A 22030-nucleotide genomic window follows, 5' to 3' on the forward strand; every position below is an offset into this window, starting at 1 on the left:
TCTAAGCAGCCTATTGCTCGTTGGATTTGTAGTACAATTCAGCTTGCACATTCTGTGGCAGGCCTGCCACAGCCAAAATCTCTAAATGCCCATTCCACAAGGAAGGTGGGCTCATCTTGGGCGGCTGCCCGAGGGGTCTCGGCTTTACAACTTTGCCGAGCAGCTACGTGGTCAGGGGGGAACACGTTTGTAAAATTCTACAAATTTGATACCCTGGCTGAGGAGGACCTGGAGTTTCTCTCATTCGGTGCTGCAGAGTCTTACCCGGGATTCAAGATCCTTCCTTATTGTGTACGCTCGTCCGGGCACAGTACCTAACTGAGGCTTGGAGGAGGGTCATAGGGGGAGGAGCCAGTACACACCATGTGATCCTAAAAGCTTACTTTTTGTGCCCTGTCTCCTGCGGAGCCGCTATTCCCCATGGTCCTGACGGAGTCCCCAGCATCCACTACGGACTACGAGAAATAGATTTATCGGTAAGTAAAATCTTATTTTATCCCTTCTGATTAGTCTCTGTTTTGATACTGACTCTGGAACAATGCAAGGATTGCCTTTACCTGTCATACTGCTTTCCATTACTGGTTAGACTGCTGAAACCAGAGAAAGGCAGCTGCAGCTAATCTGTTTCAGGCCAAGACAGGCACATGCCAGAGCTATACTTTATACTAGAAAACTAACATTTTAAAAAGGCATGCACACATCCGATTAACACAGACAACTTCCAAAATGTATTTGTGGACCCTCTAATTTCTAAACTTAGGTGAATGAGATATTGGAAGAAGAAAAAAAAAATAATACACAAGATTTGTTGTAGGATTGTAAACATATCTTTAATGTAACAGACTGCTTGATCTCAAGTAACTATGTGCGTTTAGTACCAGCGTACCACTGTAATCTTGCCCATGCTGGAAGTGGAATGTGGCAAAGTGGGTTGGAGTGGGCAGAATCAGTCCCTCTTTTTATAGTTTTCCAGATTGGCCAGGATCCAACCAGATGGTATCAGGAAGCAGGCCATGAACGCACTGAGACCAATAATGGTGTCCTGTAAAACAGAAAACAGACTATTAGGTTACCAACAATACACTGACTGATTCCAGTCAGTAAGGAGATAGGACTAGACACTGCTTCAATAGACGTTTGTGTATTTGCAGCTGCTAACGTGCATTCATTGCCTCATACACAGATTATCTTTCCAACCCTTCAAAGCCACAGCAAGAAAAAAAAAAAATAAGAATTTACTTACCGATAATTCTATTTCTCGTAGTCCGTAGTGGATGCTGGGGACTCCGTAAGGACCAAGGGGAATAGCGGCTCCGCAGGAGTCTGGGCACAAAAGTAAAGCTTTAGAACCACCTGGTGTGCACTGGCTCCTCCCCCTATGACCCTCCTCCAAGCCTCAGTTAGGATACTGTGCCCGGACGAGCGTACACAATAAGGAAGGATTTTGAATCCCGGGTAAGACTCATACCAGCCACACCAATCACACCGTACAACTCGTGATCTAAACCCAGTTAACAGCATGATAACAGAGGAGCCTCTAGAAAAGATGGCTCACTACAGCAATAACCCGATTTTTTTGGTAACAATAACTATGTACCAGTATTGCAGACAATCCGCACTTGGGATGGGCGCCCAGCATCCACTACGGACTACGAGAAATAGAATTATCGGTAAGTAAATTCTTATTTTCTCTAACGTCCTAAGTGGATGCTGGGGACTCCGTAAGGACCATGGGGATTATACCAAAGCTCCCAAACGGGCGGGAGGGTGCGGATGACTCAGCAGCACCAAATGAGAGAACTCCAGGTCCTCCTCAGCCAGGGTATCAATTTTGTAGAATTTTACAAACGTATTTGCTCCTGACCAAGTAGCTGCTCGGCAAAGTTGTAAAGCCGAGACCCCTCGGGCAGCCGCCCAAGATGAGCCCATCTTCCTTGTGGAGTGGGCATTTACAAATTTTTGGCTGTGGCAGGCCTGCCACAGAATGTGCAAGCTGAATTGTACTACAAATCCAACGAGCAATAGTCTGCTTAGAAGCAGGAGCACCCAGCTTGTTGGGTGCATACAGGATAAACAGCGAGTCAGATTTTCTGACTCCAGCCGTCCTGGAAACATATTTTCAGGGCCCTGATAACGTCTAGCAACTTGGAGTCCTCCAAGTCCCTAGTAGCCGCAGGCACCACAATAGGTTGGTTCAGGTGAAACGCTGAAACCACCTTAGGGAGAAACTGAGGACGAGTCCTCAATTCCGCCCTGTCCGAATGGAAAATCAGATAAGGGCTTTTACAGGATAAAGCCGCCAATTCTGACACGCGCCTGGCCCAGGCCAGGGCCAACAGCATGACCACTTTCCATGTGAGATATTTTAACTCCACAGATATAAGTGGTTCAAACCAATGTGACTTTTGGAACCCAAAAACTACATTGAGATCTCAAGGTGCCACTGGAGGCACAAAAGGAGGCTGTATATGCAGTACCCCTTTTACAACGTCTGAACTTCAGGGACTGAAGCTAGTTCTTTTTGGAAGAAAATTGACAGGGCCGAAATTTGAACCTTAATGGACCCCAATTTCAGGCCCATAGACACTCCTGTTTGCAGGAAATGTAGGAATCGACCTAGTTGAATTTCCTCAGTCGGGCCTTACTGGCCTCGCACCACGCAACATATTTTCGCCAAATGCGGTGATAATGTTTTGCGGTTACATCCTTCCTGGCTTTGATCAGGATAGGGATGACTTCATCCGGAATGCCTTTTTTCCTTCAGGATCTGGCGTTCAACCGCCATGCCGTCAAACGCAGCCGCGGTAAGTCTTGGAACAGACAGGGTCCTTGCTGGAGCAGGTCCCTTCTTAGAGGTAGAGGCCACGGATCATCCGTGAGCATCTCTTGAAGTTCCGGTTACCAAGTCCTTCTTGGCCAATCCGGAGCCACGAATATAGTGCTTACTCCTCTCCATCTTATCAATCTCAGTACCTTGGGTATGAGAGGCAGATGAGGGAACACATACACTGACTGGTACACCCACGGTGTTACCAGAGCGTCTACAGCTATTGCCTGAGGGTCCCTTGACCTGGCGCAATACTGTTGAGTTTTTCCCCCTAAAACTAAACTTTTCACTAAGCAGCTCAGGAGAGCCACCTAGTGTGCACCCTTCTCGTTCGGGCACAAAATCTTAACTGAGGCTTGGAGGAGGGTCATAGGGGGAGGAGCCAGTGCACACCAGGTGGTTCTAAAGCTTTACTTTTGTGCCCAGACTCCTGCGGAGCCGCTATTCCCCTTGGTCCTTACGGAGTCCCCAGCATCCACTTAGTACGTTAGAGAAAAAGAATATATATCTAGAACAGTAGTAAGAAAAACATTGTAAACAAAGTAGTTCACTTGTGCTAGGTGTCTGACAAAGGAAACCCCTTTACAAGAAGTCACATCAGACCTGGAGATCCTACAGAAAGGCTTACCAAATTTCTATCATTAATACAATGCAAGTGAGCCTTCTCATCAGCAATCCCAAGCCAGGGGTTCAGTATATTAAGTCAACATGGCCATAATGTCACCAAAATATGTCAACACGAGCACAATATTGACAATCAAGGTTTCAGGTGTGCCTAACATTGACACCAAAGACTTATCTATATGGGTGTAGGGTGCAAACGTCACACACCCATGTTTAGTTATACTTACCTCTCTGCAGTCCCGCAACAGCTCAGTGCTGCAGAAATCACAGGGAAAGTGGTGCGCCGGACATTTTTCCAGTAATATGCATATGCAGAGTAGAGAATTCCCCTGGGAACAAGGTGAAGACACCATGTTCCCACAAAGCCAGATTCTACAGCATTGCAGAGAGGAAGGGACCTGGGAACCGGCCGTCTCCTCTTTTAAGCCGTCCCCGAGACCGTACGCTGTTGACTAGGGATGGCCATCGACCATCAATGATTCAAAATCATCGATTGTCTATAGCCGATGTTAAAATAAGAATTTACTCACCGGTAATTCTATTTCTCGTAGTCCATAGTGGATGCTGGGGACTCCGTAAGGACCATGGGGAATAGACAGGCTCCGCAGGAGACGGGGCACACTATAAGAAAGATTTGGAACTACCTGGTGTGCACTGGCTCCTCCCACTATGACCCTCCTCCAGACCTCAGTTAGGATACTGTGCCCGGAAGAGCTGACACAATAAGGAAGGATTTTGAATCCCGGGTAAGACTCATACCAGCCACACCAATCACACCGTATAACTCGTGATACTATACCCAGTTAACAGTATGAAATATAACTGAGCCTCTCAACAGATGGCTCAACAATAACCCTTTAGTTAGGCAATAACTATATACAAGTATTGCAGACAATCCGCACTTGGGATGGGCGCCCAGCATCCACTACGGACTACGAGAAATAGAATAACCGGTGAGTAAATTCTTATTTTCTCTGACGTCCTAGTGGATGCTGGGGACTCCGTAAGGACCATGGGGATTATACCAAAGCTCCCAAACGGGCGGGAGAGTGCGGATGACTCTGCAGCACCGAATGAGAGAACTCAAGGTCCTCCTCAGCCAGGGTATCAAATTTGTAGAATTTAGCAAACGTATTTGCCCCTGACCAAGTTGCAGCTCGGCAAAGTTGTAAAGCCGAGACCCCTCGGGCAGCCGCCCAAGATGAGCCCACCTTCCTCGTGGAATGGGCTTTCACTGATTTAGGATGCGGCAATCCAGCCGCAGAATGCGCCAGCTGAATTGTGCTACAAATCCAGCGAGCAATAGTCTGCTTAGAAGCAGGAGCACCTATTTTGTTGGGTGCATACCGGATAAAAAGCGAGTCAGATTTTCTGACTCCAGCCGTCCTGGAAACATAAATTTTCAAGGCCCTGACTACGTCCAGTAACTTGGAATCCTCCAAGTCCCTAGTAGCCGCAGGCACCACAATAGGTTGGTTCAAGTGAAAAGCTGATACCACCTTAGGGAGAAACTGGGGACGAGTCCTCAATTCTGCCCTATCCATATGGAAAATCAGATAAGGGCTTTTACATGACAAAGCCGCCAATTCTGACACACGCCTGGCCGAAGCCAAGGCCAATAACATGACCACTTTCCACGTGAGATATTTCAGATCCACTGTTTTAAGTGGTTCAAACCAATGTGATTTTAGGAAACTCAACACCACATTGAGATCCCAAGGTGCCACAGGAGGCACAAAAGGGGGCTGAATATGAAGCACTCCCTTTACAAAAGTCTGAACTTCAGGCAGTGAAGCCAGTTCTTTCTGGAAGAAAATCGACAGAGCCGAAATCTGGACCTTAATGGAACCCAATTTTAGGCCCATAGTCACTCCTGACTGTAGGAAGTGCAGAAAACGACCCAGCTGAAATTCCTCTGTAGGGGCCTTCCTGGCCTCACACCACGCAACATATTTTCGCCAAATGCGGTGATAATGGTTTGCGGTTACTTCTTTCCTGGCTTTTATCAGCGTAGGAATGACTTCCTCCGGAATGCCCTTTTCCTTTAGGATCCGGAATTCAACCGCCATGCCGTCAAACGCAGCCGCGGTAAGTCTTGGAACAGACAGGGCCCCTGCTGTAGCAGATCCTGTCTGAGCGGTAGAGGCCATGGGTCCTCTGATAACATTTCTTGAAGTTCCGGGTACCAAGCTCTTCTTGGTCAATCCGGAACCACGAGTATCGTTCTTACTCCTCGCCTTCTTATTATTCTCAGTACCTTTGGTATGAGAGGCAGAGGAGGGAACACATAAACCGACTGGTACACCCACGGTGTCACTAGAGCGTCCACAGCTATCGCCTGAGGGTCCCTTGACCTGGCGCAATATCTCTTTAGCTTTTTGTTGAGGCGGGACGCCATCATGTCCACCTGTGGCCTTTCCCAACGGTTTACTAACAGTAGGAAGACTTCTGGATGAAGTCCCCACTCTCCCGGGTGTAGGTCGTGTCTGCTGAGGAAGTCTGCTTCCCAGTTGTCCACTCCCGGAATGAACACTGCTGACAGTGCTAGTACGTGATTTTCCGCCCATCGGAGAATCCGTGTGGCTTCTGCAATCGCCACCCTGCTTCTTGTGCCGCCCTGTCGGTTTACATGGGCGACTGCCGTGATGTTGTCTGATTGGATCTGAACCGGCTGGTTTTGAAGCAGGGGCCTTGCCTGACTTAGGGCACTGTAAATGGCCCTCAGTTCCAGAATGTTTATGTGTAGGGACGACTCCTGACTTGACCAAAGTCCCTGGAAATTTCTTCCCTGTGTGACTGCGCCCCAGCCCCGAAGGCTGGCATCCGTGGTCACCAGGACCCAGTCCTGTATGCCGAATCTGCGGCCCTCTAGAAGATGAGCACTCTGCAGCCACCACAGTAGAAACACCCTGGTCCTTGGAGACAGGGTTATCAGTTGATGCATCTGAAGATGCGATCCCGACCACTTGTCCAAGAGGTCCCACTGGAAGGTCCTTGCATGGAACCTGCCGAATGGAATTGCTTCGTATGAAGCCACCATTTTTCCCAGGACTCGTGTGCAGTGATGCACCGATACCCGTTTTGGTTTTAGGAGGTCTCTGACTAGAGATGACAGCTCCTTGGCTTTCTCCTGCGGGAGAAACACTTTTTTTCTGTTCTGTGTCCAGAATCATCCCCAGGAACAGTAAGCGTGTGGAAGGAACCAGTTGTGACTTTGGAATGTTTAGAATCCAGCCATGCTGTTGTAGCACTTCCCGAGATAGTGCTACTCCGACCAGTAACTGCTCCCTGGACCTCGCCTTTATTAGGAGATCGTCCAAGTACGGGATAATTAAAACTCCCTTTTTTCGAAGGAGTATCATCATTTCTGCCATTACCTTGGTAAACACCCTCGGTGCCGTGGACAGTCCAAACGGTAGTGTCTGGAATTGGTAATGGCAATCCTGTACCACAAATCTGAGGTACTCCTGGTGAGGAAGGTAAATTGGGACATGCAGGTAAGCATCCTTGATGTCCAGGGATACCATGTAATCCCCCTCCTCCAGGCTTGCAATAACCGCCCTGAGCGATTCCATCTTGAACTTGAATCTTTTTATGTATGTGTTCAAGGATTTCAAATTTAAAATGGGTCTCACCGAACCGTCCGGTTTCGGTACCACAAACAGTGTGGAATAGTAACCCCGTCCTTGTTGAAGTAGGGGTACTTTGACTATCACCTGCTGGGAATACAGCTTGTGAATTGCCTCTAGTACAGCCTCCCTGCCCGAGGGAGTTGTCGGTAAGGCCGATTTGAGGAAATGGCGGGGGGGAGGCGCCTCGAATTCCAGCTTGTACCCCTGAGATACTACTTGAAGGATCCAGGGATCCACCCGTGAGCGAACCCACTGATCGCTGACATTTTTGAGACGGCCCCCCACCGTACCTGGCTCCGCCTGTGGAGCCCCACCGTCATGCGGCGGATTTGGAAGAAGCGGGGGAGGACTTTTGTTCCTGGGAACCTGCTGCGTGGTGCAGCTTTTTTCCCCTTCCTCTGCCTCTAGACAGAAAGGACCCGCCTTTTCCCCGCCTGTTTTTCTGGGGTCGAAAGGACTGTACCTGATAATACGGTGCTTTCTTAGGCTGTGAGGGGACATGGGGCAAAAATGCTGACTTCCCAGCTGTTGCTGTGGAAACAAGGTCTGAGAGACCATCCCCGAATAACTCCTCACCCTTATAAGGCAAAACTTCCATGTGCCTTTTAGAATCTGCATCCCCTGTCCACTGCCGAGTCCATAAGCCTCTCCTAGCAGAAATGGACAATGCACTTATTCTAGATGCCAGCCGGCAGATCTCCCTCTGTGCATCTCTCATGTACAAGACTGAGTCTTTTATATGCTCTACGGTTAGCAATATAGTGTCCCTGTCCAGGGTGTCAATATTTTCTGACAGGGAATCTGACCAAGCAGCAGCAGCACTGCACATCCACGCTGAAGCAATAGCTGGTCTCAGTATAACACCAGTGTGTGTATATATAGACTTTAGGATAGCCTCCTGCTTTCTATCAGCAGGTTCCTTTAGTGCGGCCGTATCCGGAGACGGTAGTGCCACCTTTTTAGACAAACGTGTGAGCGCTTTATCCACCCTAGGGGGAGTTTCCCAACGTGACCTATCCTCTGGCGAGAAAGGGAACGCCATTAGTAATTTTTTTGAAATCACCAATTTTTTATCAGGAAAAGCCCACGCTTCTTCACACACTTCATTTAATTCTTCAGATGGGGGAAAAACTATTGGCAGTTTTTTCTCCCCAAACATAATACCCTTTTTTGAGGTACCTGGGTTTATATCAGAAATGTGTAAAACCAATTTCATTGCCTCAATCATGCAACGAATGGCCCTAGTGGACATTAAATTTGACTCATCGTCGTCGACACTGGTATCAGTATCCGTGTCGACATCTGTGTCTGCCATCTGAGGTAGATGGCATTTTAGAGCCCCTGATGGCCTTTGAATTGCCTGGGCAGGCACGAGCTGAGAAGCCGGCTGTCCCGCATTTGGCATGTCGTCAAATTTTTTATGTAAGGAGTCGACACTTGCACGTAATTCCTTCATAAGTCCATCCACTCAGGTGTCTGCCCCGCAGGGGGTGACATCACATTTATAGGCATCTGCTCCGCTTCCACATAAGTCTCCTCATCAAACATGTCGACACAGCCGTACCGAAACACACCGCACACACAGACAGGGAATGCTCTTAAAGGAGACAGGACCCCACAAAAGCCCTTTGGGGAGACAGAGAGAGAGTATGCCAGCACACACCAGAGCGCTATATAATGCAGGGACTAACTGAATTATGTCCCCTATAGCTGCTATAATATTTACTGCGCCTCAAATTTGTGCCCCCCCTCTTTTTTTTACCCTTTTCTGTAGTGTAGACTGCAGGGGAGAGCCAGGGAGCTTCCTTCCAGCGGAGCTGTGAGGGAGAAATGGCGCCAGTGTGCTGAGGGAGATGGCTCCGCCCCTTTTTCGGCTGACTTTTCTCCCGCTTTTTTATGGATTCTGGCAGGGGTAATTATCACATATATAGCCTCTGGGGCTATATATTGTGGTTATTTTGCCCGCCGCCCCCTCGTTGCCTGCAGGTCTCACTGTAAAATAAAAAACCTAACATATACTTTCTTTCTAGGAGCTCAGGAGAGCCCCTAGTGTGCATCCAGCTCGGCCGGGCACAGAAATCTAACTGAGGTCTGGAGGAGGGGCATAGAGGTAGGAGCCAGTGCACACCAGATAGTACCAAATATTTCTTATAGTGTGCCCAGTCTCCTGCGGAGCCCGTCTATTCCCCATGGTCCTTACGGAGTCCCCAGCATCCACTAGGACGTCAGAGAAATAATTTTACCATTGGTGGTGTATAACCAGATGGTTATGCACCATTGATGGTAACTGCATGCACAATGGTTTTTATCCCCACCTTTTGATTTTAGGGCTGACTGTTGCTGCGCAGCGCTGCTAGCCTGTCAGCCAGCAACCTTGCGCAGCCTACGGCTTACACTATGTGTAAGTGCCGGGAATAGACTGTCCCTCCTCTTTAACAGGCTGAGCCGTCACTCACAGCTCAGCCCCGCCCCTTACACCGAAGTGCAAGCACCCCACACATGCACATAAACTCCAATGGCAAAACCATTGATGGCTATGCACAGAATACTTAGCTGCCATCGATGGTTTGACTCACCATTGCCATCTATGGTAACCATCAATGGCAGTAGCACCGATGGCCATCCCTACTGTTGACATTTTCACTAGAACAGGTCAACATTTGTTAGATGTCGACGTTATGACTGCACACCCTAGCCAGACCACAGTAACGCAGACCTCCTTAATTGCTTCCTTATGCAACACAGATGACTGATGCTATGCACTTCCACTTGCATTACAGCTCAGTGAGGAGCAGTTACTGGAAACATGATCCCTGCAATACAGCAGAATACAGGTCTTTGTTATCAGACCAGGTTACATCCGATCCCTACCTACACACTCTATCTAGGTGAGAGCCAGTAGTGCAGACTGGGATAACAGAGCAGTAATGTCAGCAAGCAACAGATCAGTAGGCATAGGGCAGCTCGGCTTATGGCCATTGGCAAATGATATAACATAGAAGCAGCTTTCCCAGTGACCGGCATCTGACAGCGTGCAGGTACAGGAAAGGATTAGCTGAGCGCCGCACTCACTACCCTGGGGACCCGCACTGCAAGCACAGGGCCTGCCCTACAGACTTACTGGCAGGATCCAGCCCGCGGAAAAGGACTTGGAACTTACCGTGGCGCTCATTCCACTATGGGGCGCTTTGGAAGCCAGACCCCTGCGGGAGACGACCTGGGACAGGCCGGGCAGCCGGAAGAGACGAGCCATGGCAGAGGACATGCTGCTAAATCACCCAGAACACGGTGCACACCCTGCGGCAAGGTCGGCAAAATGAGAGTCGTCAGTCCACTGAATTCACGTTAGGCACGGCACTGGGCGGGCAGACTCAGTGATTGGTGGGGGTAGATGATGCAGTTTCCACAGCGACAGCTAGCGGTATCCGGCGCACATTGGTAAAATAAAGGCGGGACTTCCGGTCTGTGGTCGCCCGGAAGTGATAGGAAGCGGTGGCCTGGACTGAGTAAAGATGGCGGCTGAGGAATCTGTGCGGCAGCAGACTGAGTGCGATGGTGAGGCGAGACGCTGGGGGCACCTCAGCACATCCACACGTAGCAATATAGCGGCGGATGACACAAAGCTGCCAGATCCATTCATACGTATTGTGCTATCCGTGTCTGCCTGTGTCAGGCACTCATCACTGCAGTCTGTATACACTTTGCTCCCGGGGCTGCTGCTGCTGCTGCTTTGTGTATGGTGCATGTGGCTCTCACTCAGCGCTATCTATGTATACACTCTCATCCCCGCTATAGGTCCACTAGTAGCTCATGCAGTGCAGAATCAGGCACCTGTAATGAGGGTGATTGTACTTAGTGCAGGGATTGTGCAGTCACATTTCTTGTCACTATCCATGACTTTTTTTTTTGTGTTGTGCAGTTATTTATACGGATGTCGCCCCCCCTACATACTGACTGCAAATATCACCGTACAGTAAAATGTTTACTTTAAAGCATTGCATGTGCTCATTTCCACCCATGGTGCATCTAATTATATAGGCGCACCCAGTGAAAGACATGATTTGCATAAATGTGCCACACCACACAGGCATTAATTATCTCAGCCTTATGAGGGAGATGCAACTTCTCCATAATTTATGTACATATATAATATGACAGATGGTGGTTAGTTTTTTTTTTTTAATGATTAAACTTCACATACTAGAGAAAACACGAGAAACATTTAGACAGTAACATCAAACACCCAAGTAGGAGAATGAGTGAGGTAAGACAAAGTAAATTTGTTATAGTGAAAATAATACCCCTTTCACACTAGCACCTAAATTCTGAGTTTTCGCTTGTGAACGCACGTCAACCCTGGATTTAGGTAGGTCTGAATGCAAACGACATGGGATCAGGGTCACGGAGCTTTGCTAGGCGTGATAGACCCAGCAAATTCCCGGGTCACATGAGAGAAAGCAGCATAAACAAGAATATACAACAAGTCACAGCCATCAATGCCAAATGCATGAATGAAGTGCAATGTAAGGGAGGGAAGGGTTATTCAATTCATCAACATCGTCATATTATATTATTCTGGAACAAAACATAGCATCCACAGACATTGTAAGATTTCCCTTGCACCCCACAAGGTAAAACTTGTGATGTCGGCTGTACCATAATTGGCTGACAAGTGCACAGCCAACCATCAAGGCGATGATGCTAGATTTTTGCCTAAATGTGATGCATGTGAAATTAATATTATCTTTTGCTATTGAAGCATTTGCATTAATGACATGTTGGCTTGCCAATGATTAGTGTTCACTCTAGGCTGTTTTAGCAGGGCGCCGCGCCCTGCCCGTTTTTTAACAGGCAAAACCCGCCCTGCCCCTTTTGCGGCGCCCTGCTAGAACAGCCGCCCGCTCCCTGCCCTCCCGGCGTGTATAGATTCCGTGCGCATGCGCGCGGCATCCATTCACGCATTGGGAGAGGGCTGGGGGAAGCCCAGCACCGACGGAGGTGCTGGGCACGCCCCCAACAGTGACGTCGCCGGCCGCAGACACTCTCTATAGTAGCGTCTGTGGGCCGCCCCGCCCCCTAAAATGACGGAGGCGTGGTCACACCCCCTAATTTGCGTGGCCGCGCCCCCATTTCGGACGTGCGCGCGGCTTCGTCGCGCGCGCGCACATGTGCCCCCGGAGTCCGGCGCCCTGCCCCTTTTCTCTAACGTCCTAAGTGGATGCTGGGGACTCCGTAAGGACCATGGGGAATAGCGGCTCCGCAGGAGACTGGGCACAAAAGTAAAGCTTTAGAACTACCTGGTGTGCACTGGCTCCTCCCCCTATGACCCTCCTCCAAGCCTCAGTTAGATTTTTGTGCCCGAACGAGAAGGGTGTACACTAGGTGGCTCTCCTGAGCTGCTTAGTGAAAAGTTTAGTTTTAGGTTTTTTATTTTCAGTGAGACCTGCTGGCAACAGGCTCACTGCATCGAGGGACTAAGGGGAGAAGAAGCGAACTCACCTGCGTGCAGAGTGGATTGGGCTTCTTAGGCTACTGGACATTAGCTCCAGAGGGACGATCACAGGCCCAGCCATGGATGGGTCCCAGAGCCGCGCCGCCGGCCCCCTTACAGAGCCAGAAGACAGAAGAGGTCCGGAAAATCGGCGGCAGAAGACGTCCTGTCTTCACCAAGGTAGCGCACAGCACTGCAGCTGTGCGCCATTGCTCCTCAGCACACTTCACACTTCGGTCACTGAGGGTGCAGGGCGCTAGGGGGGGGCGCCCTGAGCAGCAATAAAAACACCTTGGCTGGCGAAAATACATCACATATAGCCCCCAGGGCTATATGGATGAATTTTAACCCCTGCCAGAATCCATAAAAAAGCAGGAGAAAAGTCCGCGAAAAAGGGGCGGAGCCTATCTCCTCAGCACACTGGCGCCATTTTCCCTCACAGCTCAGTTGGAGGGAAGCTCCCCTAGCTCTCCCCTGCAGTCACTACACTACAGAAAGGGTTAAAAAAGAGAGGGGGGCACTAATTAGGCGCAGTATTAACAATACAGCAGCTATAAGGGGAAAAACACTTATATAAGGTTATCCCTGTATATATATAGCGCTCTGGTGTGTGCTGGCAAACTCTCCCTCTGTCTCCCCAAAGGGCTAGTGGGGTCCTGTCCTCTATCAGAGCATTCCCTGTGTGTGTGCTGTGTCGGTACATTTGTGTCGACATGTATGAGGAGAAAAATGATGTGGAGACGGAGTAGATTGCCTGTAATAGTGATGTCACCCCCTAGGGGGTCGACACCTGAGTGGATGAACTGTTGGAAGGAATTACGTGACAGTGTCAGCTCTGTATAAAAGACAGTGGTTGACATGAGACAGCCGGCTACTCAGCTTGTGCCTGTCCAGACGTCTCATAGGCCGTCAGGGGCTCTAAAGCGCCCGTTACCTCAGATGGCAGATATAGACGCCGACACGGATACTGACTCCAGTGTCGACGGTGAAGAGACAAATGTGACTTCCAGTAGGGCCACACGTTACATGATTGAGGCAATGAAAAATGTTTTACACATTTCTGATAATACGAGTACCACCAAAAAGGGGTATTATGTTCGGTGAGGAAAAACTACCTGTAGTTTTCCTGAATCTGAGAAACTAAATGAGGTGTGTGATGATGCGTGGGTTTCCCCCGATAACAACTGATAATTTCTAAAATGTTATTGGCATTATATCCTTTCCCGCCAGAGGTTAGGGTGCGTTGGGAAACACCCCCTAGGGTGGATAAAGCGCTCACACGCTTGTAAGAACAAGGGCTCTACCCTCTCCTGAGATGGCCGCCCTTAAGGATCCTGCTGATAGAAAGCAGGAGGGTATCCTAAAATGTATTTACACACATACTGGTGTTATACTGCGACCAGCAATCGCCTCAGCCTGGATGTGCAGTGCTGGGTTGGCGTGGTCGGATTCCCGGACTGAAAATATTGATACCCTAGATAGGGACAGTATATTATTGCCTATAGAGCATTTGAAAGATGCATTTCTATATATGCGTGATGCACAGCGGAATATTTGCCGACTGGCATCAAGTCTAAGTGCGTTGTCCATTTCTACCAGTAGAGGGTTATGGACACGACAGTGGTCAGGTGAAGCGGATTCCAAACGGCATTTGGAAGTATTGCCTTATTAAGGGGAGGAGTTATTTGGGGTCGGTCTTTCAGACCTGGTGGCCACGGCAACCGCTGGGAAATCCACGTGTGTACCCCAGGTCGCCTCTCAACATGAGAAGACGCCGTATTATCAGGCGCAGTCTTTTCGTGGACAAGCGGGCAAAAGGTTCCTCATTTCTGCCCCGTGACAGAGGGAGAGGAAAAAGGCTGCAGAAATCAGCCAGTTCCCAGGAACAGAAACCCTCTCCCGCCTCTGCCAAGCCCTCAGTATGACGCTGGGGCTTTACAAGCAGAATCAGGCACGGTGGGGGGCCCGTCTCAATGAATTTCAGCGCGCAGTGGGCTCACTCGCAAGTAGACCCCTGGATCCTTCAGGTGATATCTCAGGGGTACAAATTGGAATTCGAGACGTCTCCCCCTCGCCGTTTCCTAAAGTCTGCTTTACCGATGTCTCCTTCTGACAGGGAGACAGTTTTGGAAGCCATTCACAAGCTGTATTCCCAGCAGGTGATAATCAAGGTACCCCTCCTGCAACAGGGAACGGGGTATTATTCCACACTGTTGTGGTACCGAAGCCGGACGGCTCGGTGAGACCGATTCTAAATCTAAAATCTTTGAACACTTACATACAGAGGTTCAAATTCAAGATTGAGTCATTCAGAGCAGTGATTGCGAACCTGGAAGAAGGGGACTACATGATGTCTCGGGACATCAAGGATGCTTACCTTCATGTCCCAATTTACCCTTCTCACCAAGGGTACCTCAGGTTTATGGTACAGAACTGTCACTATCAGTTCAGACGCTGCCGTATGGATGGTCCACGGCACCCCGGGTCTTTACCAAGGTAATGGCCGAAATGATGATATTCCTTCGAAGGAAGGGAATTTTAGTTATCCCTTACTTGGACGATTCCCTGATAAGGGTAAGATCCAGGGAACAGTTGGAGGTCGGTGTAGCACTATTGGATTCTCAATATTCCAAAATCGCAGCTGGTTCCGATGACTCGTCTTCTGTTCCTAGGGATGATCCTGGACACAGTCCAGAAAAAGGTGTTTCTCCCGGAGGAGAAAGCCAGGGAGTTATCCGAGCTAGTCAGGAACCTCCTAAAACCGAGCCAAGTCTCAGTGCATCAATGCACAAGGGTTCTGGGTAAAATGGTGGCTTCCTACGAAGCAATCCCATTCGGCAGATTCCACGCAAGAACTTTCCAGTGGGACCTGCTGGACAAATGGTCCGGGTCGCATCTTCAGATGCATCAGCGGATAACCCTGTCACCAAAGACAAGGGTGTCCCTCCTGTGGTGGTTGCAGAGTGCTCATCTTCTAGAGGGCCGCAGATTCGGCATTCAGGACTGGGTCCTGGTGACCACGGATGCCAGCCTGCGAGGCGGGGGAGCAGTCACACAGGGAAGGAATTTCCAGGGCTTATGGTCAAGCCTGGAGACATCACTTCAGGATATTTATGTGAAGCTAAGGGCCATTTACAATGCTCTAAGCTTAGCAAGACCTCTGCTTCAAGGTCAGCCGGTGTTGATCCAGTCGGACAACATCACGGCAGTCACCCACGTAAACAGACAGGGTGGCACAAGAAGCAGGAGGGCAATGGCAGAAGCTGCAAGGATTCTTCGCTGGGCGGAAAATCATGTGATAGCACTGTCAGCAGTATTCATTCCGGGAGTGGACAACTGGGAAGCAGACTTCCTCAGCAGACACGACCTCCACCCGGGAGAGTGGAGACTTCACCCAGAAGTCTTCCACATGATTATAAACCGTTGGGAAAAACTCGACAGGTATTGCGCCAGGTCAAGGGACCCTCAGGCAATAGCTGTAGACGCTCTGGTAACACCATGGGTGTACCAGTCAGTGTATGTGTTCCCTCCTCTGCCTCTCATACCCAAGGTACTGAGATTGATAAGATGGAGAGGAGTAAGCACTATATTCGTGGCTCCGGATTGGCCAAGAAGGACTTGGTAACCGGAACTTCAAGAGATGCTCACGGAGGATCCGTGGCCTCTACCTCTAAGAAGGGACCTGCTCCAGCAAGGACCCTGTCTGTTCCAAGACTTACCGCGGCTGCGTTTGACGGCATGGCGGTTGAACGCCGGATCCTGAAGGAAAAAAGGCATTCCGGATGAAGTCATCCCTATCCTGATCAAAGCCAGGAAGGATGTAACCGCAAAACATTATCACCGCATTTGGCGAAAATATGTTGCGTGGTGCGAGGCCAGTAAGGCCCGACGGAGGAAATTAAACTGGGTCGATTCCTACATTTCCTGCAAACAGGAGTGTCTATGGGCCTGAAATTGGGGTCCATTAAGGTTCAAATTTCGGCCCTGTCAATTTTCTTCCAAAAAGAACTAGCTTCAGTCCCTGAAGTTCAGACGTTTGTAAAAGGGGTACTGCATATACAGCCTCCTTTTGTGCCTCCAGTGGCACTTTGGGATCTCAATGTAGTTTTTGGGTTCCAAAAGTCACATTGGTTTGAACCACTTAAATATGTGGAGTTAAAATATCTCACATGGAAAGTGGTCATGCTGTTGGCCCTGGCCTGGGCCAGGCGCGTGTCAGAATTGGCGGCTTTATCCTGTAAAAGCCCTTATCTGATTTTCCATTCGGACAGGGCGGAATTGAGGACTCGTCCTCAGTTTCTCCCTAAGGTGGTTTCAGCGTTTCACCTGAACCAACCTATTGTGGTGCCTGCGGCTACTAGGGACTTGGAGGACTCCAAGTTGCTAGACGTTGTCAGGGCCCTGAAAATATGTTTCCAGGACGGCTGGAGTCAGAAAATCTGACTCACTGTTTATCCTGTATGCACCCAACAAGCTGGGTGCTCCTGCTTCTAAGCAGACTATTGCTCGTTGGATTTGTAGTACAATTCAGCTTGCACATTCTGTGGCAGGCCTGCCACAGCCAAAAATCTGTAAATGCCCACTCCACAAGGAAGGTGGGCTCATCTTGGGCGGCTGCCCGAGGGGTCTCGGCTTTACAACTTTGCCGAGCAGCTACTTGGTCAGGAGCAAATACGTTTGTAAAATTCTACAAAATTGATACCCTGGCTGAGGAGGACCTGGAGTTCTCTCATTTGGTGCTGCAGAGTCATCCGCACTCTCCCGCCCGTTTGGGAGCTTTGGTATAATCCCCATGGTCCTTACGGAGTCCCCAGCATCCACTTAGGACGTTAGAGAAAATAAGAATTTACTTACCGATAATTCTATTTCTCGTAGTCCGTAGTGGATGCTGGGCGCCCATCCCAAGTGCGGATTGTCTGCAATACTGGTACATAGTTATTGTTACCAAAAAATCGGGTTATTGCTGTAGTGAGCCATCTTTTCTAGAGGCTCCTCTGTTATCATGCTGTTAACTGGGTTTAGATCACGAGTTATACGGTGTGATTGGTGTGGCTGGTATGAGTCTTACCCGGGATTCAAAATCCTTCCTTATTGTGTACGCTCGTCCGGGCACAGTATCCTAACTGAGGCTTGGAGGAGGGTCATAGGGGGAGGAGCCAGTGCACACCAGGTAGTTCTAAAGCTTTACTTTTGTGCCCAGTCTCCTGCGGAGCCGCTATTCCCCATGGTCCTTACGGAGTCCCCAGCATCCACTACGGACTACGAGAAATAGAATTATCGGTAAGTAAATTCTTATTTTCACTCCTAGAGTGAACACTAATGATGGTTAGTATCCTCTCCATTTTACTATTGACTCTAATTGGAGTAGAACACATGCGCTTTTAGGGGTATATGCAATAGATATCGGATCCTTTCTGACGGAAAGGAGCCGACATCTGAGTATTCAATGAGCGGCCAAATCCGACAGGATTTAGCTGCGTTTCCGACAACACACGTGGCCGCCGATCGTGCTTTCTGACAATTCAAAATTCCTGACTTTTCGGAAAAACAGCCGGCATTAAATAGGTCGGAACCCCTTCCGACCTAAACAAGTTTGAAACTTCCGACAAGACGATAGTTTCCGACTTCAATTGAATACCCCCCATAATCTCAAGATGTCAAAGCTTCTAGGGCAGTGTTTCCCAACCTCAGTCTTCAAGGCACACTAACAGTCCTGGTTTTAATGACTGCCATACTTGAGCACAAGTAACTTAATTAGTGTCTCAGTTGTTTTGTTTTTACCATCTGTGCTCAAACATGGGTATCCTTGAAACCTGTACTGCTAGTGTGACTTGAGGGCTGAAGTTGGGAAACACTGCACTAAGGTGTCGCAACACACCGTTTGAGAAGTGCTGCGTTAGAGAATTGGCAGCATAAGATGGTAGATTTCTTGTAGAGTAGTGTGTGAGAGAGTGAAATGACCATGCACTGCATTAATAGCAGTCCTAGGCTACCAGCCATGGGGATGGATTCAGTGATAGACGCTATAGCACAGCAGCTGTACTGAAAGGGTTGGTATAAATCACAGGTTCTCAAACTCAGTCCTCAGGACCCCACACAGTGCATGTTTTGCAGGTCTCCTCGCAGAGTCACAAGTGAAATAATTAACTCCACCTGTGGACCTTTTAAAATGTGTCAGTGAGTAATTAATACACCTGTGCACCTGCTGGGTTACCTGCAAAACATGCACTGTGTGGGCCCCCGAGGACCGAGTTTGAGAACCTATGGTATAGATATACCGGTGCTTGTCATCCCAGCAGTCGGAATGCCCGGCAGTGGGGCAAGCGCAAAAGAGCCCCTTGCTGGGTCGTTGCACTCGCCACTCTGCGGGCACAGTGGTGCACCACGCTATTTATTCTTCCTCCAGGGGTGTTGTGGACACCCCAAGTGGAGAATAGGTGTCGGTATCCCGGTGCTGGGATATTGAAGCATCCATACTGGAATATGTAAAAGCAGCAGAAGGCTGGTGTAGAACAATGCCCACTGCAAGCTTTGGTGATCTGCTGATGCATCCAAAGACATAGCATGGGATCCCTCTACGTTAACATCGGTCATCTGAGTATCCCATAGGTTATTCACGATGGCCGGTGTTTTCATGCTGTCGGGGCCAGTGAAGCTGCAATGGAAGACATACACATTGGCCATGGCAAGCTTTTGAGAACAGGTCCGACATGGCATTGTTTTTGAGAACGCTGCCCGTCGCTACACCGTCCACCCCCAGCTTAAGGGGGGCACTGCCTGCGATATCACAGTACATGATCTGAACATGTGTAATGCATAATCTGTGCATGAGTACAGCTCACACCATCGGAGATGTACGTAAACCATCTATGCTAATGGAAATCTAGTGGAGCTATTCAATTGTTTTTCCAATAGATGCCCCTTAGCCGCTACAGTCACTTTTTTTTTCTTTCCTCGCAGCCTCCAGAGGTGGAAGGAAAAAATGTGTTAAAGTGTGTAGTTTGGGCGGCCAAACCCGGACTTTGGAAGCCCAATCTAGCGATTTAGACGGGTTTAGATGTTTTGTGCTGCTAAACCTGGAGCCGTCAGGCGAATTTACAGGCAATGGGCATCAATCAGGGAAACAATTGAATAGCTCCGATAGACGCATATTATTATAGACACGCAGCAGTGAGTACAGGCAACAATTGAATTGGCCCCATTGCGTATTAACCCACTGTGTTAAGTATAATTATCCATCCTTTATGCTGAATGGACATAATCGGGCGACTCTTTGTTTATGAACTCACAGAACAGTGTACATGGAGAGCATTGACACTCCAGAGTCCATATTCAGTCGGAAGAAGTTGTGATGATTAAATAAAGTACTTTATAAAGATTCTTTAGAACTAACATTTTCTGATGACTTTCCTCAGTAATGGTGCTGGTTTCATCAGAAGCATTCCTTCTATATAATTAAATTACTAAAGGTTTAGATCACCTGATATATTCTTGTTTTTGCTTTGAAATACCTACCGTGATCAGTTTGCTTTCTTATTGTAAGGCAAATGCAGAAATCTTATGAAATGGGATTTTGCCTAGTAGCCTGTAAAGCATGGGTCTTCAACCTGTGGCCCTCCAGCTGCTGTGGAATTACACATCCCAGCATGCCCTGCCACAGTTTTAGCATACCTCAATAGGAAAACTGTGGCAGGGCATGCTGGGATGTGTAGTTTCACAGCAGCTGGGGGGCCACAGGTTGAAGACCCATGCTGTAAAGAATACTAAACACAGGCACACCCTGGTTATACTAATGAAACATGATATTGCATTTCTAAATCATTTGGACAGGGAAACTGGGTAAAGTGTACTAGTCACCTACACAGTGTATATTTTACATTTTGTTTGCTGAATATTCATTTATTATTGTTTATTTAGCGCCACCATTATTATGCAGAGATGCACAGTCAGTATTTGTCATTGACCTCAGTCTGTGCCCTGTTGGAACTTTTTTTATTCAGAATGCCATTAATCTAATGTTTTTAAAATGTGGGAAGGAACCCATGGGAACATGACCCTTGATCTGTAAGACAGTGATGCTAATGCAGTTTTTGCTTGCAACTTGTAAATCATGAATACAATTAGGGTCTCATGATTTTTAGGTAGTGCCTTGTGAGGTCACTGGTTCCCAGCAGATGAGCTTGCAGCAAAGTAATTACATCCACTAAATTTGTGTATGGAGGAGACAAGTCCAGTCCAATTATTTCTGTACATAGCACTGTTTATAACATTCTAAATTGTGTAGTATCTAGCTAGAAGGGATATTTTGCCTGCCTTTATTGGCTTTATACCTGGACTTATTAACTGTAATATGCTTAACCTGTGTACTACTTCCAGGTGTAAATTGCCTCACTTATGATGAAGCGATCATCGCCCAGCAGGACCGTATACAGCAAGAGGTTAGTGTGACACGCTTACTGACAGTCTGAGGTGATCTTGCCCTATGGGGCTGATTCGGAGTTGGGAGTAAAGCCAAATAGAGACAATCCATGCTGGTGGGGCAGATTTAAATTGTGTAGAGAGATTTAGGAAGAGGCGTGTCCAAACCAAATTCTAAATTGCCGTGTAAAAATAAAGCTATTTTGGGCTACATGGAAAAGCAACCAGTATTTCTGCAGTGGGGTACACTGGAATTCCACAGGGAATAACATCAGGGTGTAGAGTAGGATCTTTATCCGAGGCACCAACAGGTTAAAGCTTTGACTGTTCCCAAGATGCTCAGCGCCACCTCCTCTATAACCCCGCCTCAGTGCACAGGAGCTCAGTTTGTAAGTTGGTGCCTGCAGTGCAGGCAGCTAACAGGGCTGCTCCAGCAGCCCTAAGAAGAGCTATTTTAAAGAAGACAGAAGACTTTAAGGGCTGCAGCAGAGGCACTCTAGTGCTAGATATCATTCTGATATCTCCTGCTGCAGCTCCATCACCTCTCCCAGCGGCGCTGTATACTCCCACGTCCCTGGTTGCCGGGTATTTACAGCGTAGGCTCCGGTTCTTCACCCAGGGCGCACACACTAACCGAAGTTCTCCGGGATCGCGTGGCCACACTCAGGGAGGAGGTAAGAGGGTCCCCCAGGCGGGACCTGCTGGAAATCGCGATCTGCTGCGGCTATTAGGAGGTGGGCCACGCACGCTGGCATGGACACTGGCAGTACGAGGACCCCACTAGACCACCAGGGCAAGGGCACAGGTCAGATTAGGCTATAATCCATTTTATTAAGGCCCGCAGCACCCGGTGGTGAAGTCCAGCAAGGGGATAAGGCTCTGACCTGTAGCCCCTCCCCCAGCCCCTGGGCGCCATTTAGAGTAAATGTTCCCGTCCTGGAGCTGCATCTCTCTGTCTCCCTCACTACCTGTACGTGTTTGGGTGCCATTACACACAGCTGCGCTGATTCTGGGACTGCTGGGTGATGCCTCCTCTGT

At 48.7% G+C, this 22030-nt stretch overlaps 1 protein-coding gene and 1 long non-coding RNA gene across 4 annotated transcripts in view; one reads left to right on the forward strand and one right to left on the reverse strand.

The window, feature by feature from the left end:
* Positions 1-804: 804 nt before the first annotated feature.
* On the reverse strand, positions 805-10456 carry LOC134969165 (uncharacterized). Its single transcript, XR_010189419.1, has 2 exons — positions 10244-10456; positions 805-1042 (listed from the first exon to the last, which is right to left on the reverse strand). It is a non-coding gene; the product is annotated as an uncharacterized LOC134969165 (long non-coding RNA).
* A 76-nt stretch (positions 10457-10532) lies between these two features.
* Positions 10533-22030, forward strand: part of OTUB1 (OTU deubiquitinase, ubiquitin aldehyde binding 1) — a 75959-nt gene continuing 64461 nt past the window's right edge. The window contains exons 1-2 of one of the 3 annotated variants that reach the window (XM_063944928.1): positions 10533-10638; positions 20951-21012. In XM_063944928.1, coding sequence (XP_063800998.1) covers positions 10596-10638; positions 20951-21012 — 105 coding nt within the window. In that variant the 5' untranslated portion in view covers positions 10533-10595. The remainder of the gene's footprint in view (positions 10639-20950; positions 21013-22030) is intronic. The other 2 variants (XM_063944926.1, XM_063944927.1) reach the window with 2 other exon arrangements.

This window comes from Pseudophryne corroboree, chromosome 11, assembly GCF_028390025.1.
Source record: "Pseudophryne corroboree isolate aPseCor3 chromosome 11, aPseCor3.hap2, whole genome shotgun sequence".
Lineage (NCBI taxonomy): Eukaryota > Metazoa > Chordata > Amphibia > Anura > Myobatrachidae > Pseudophryne > Pseudophryne corroboree.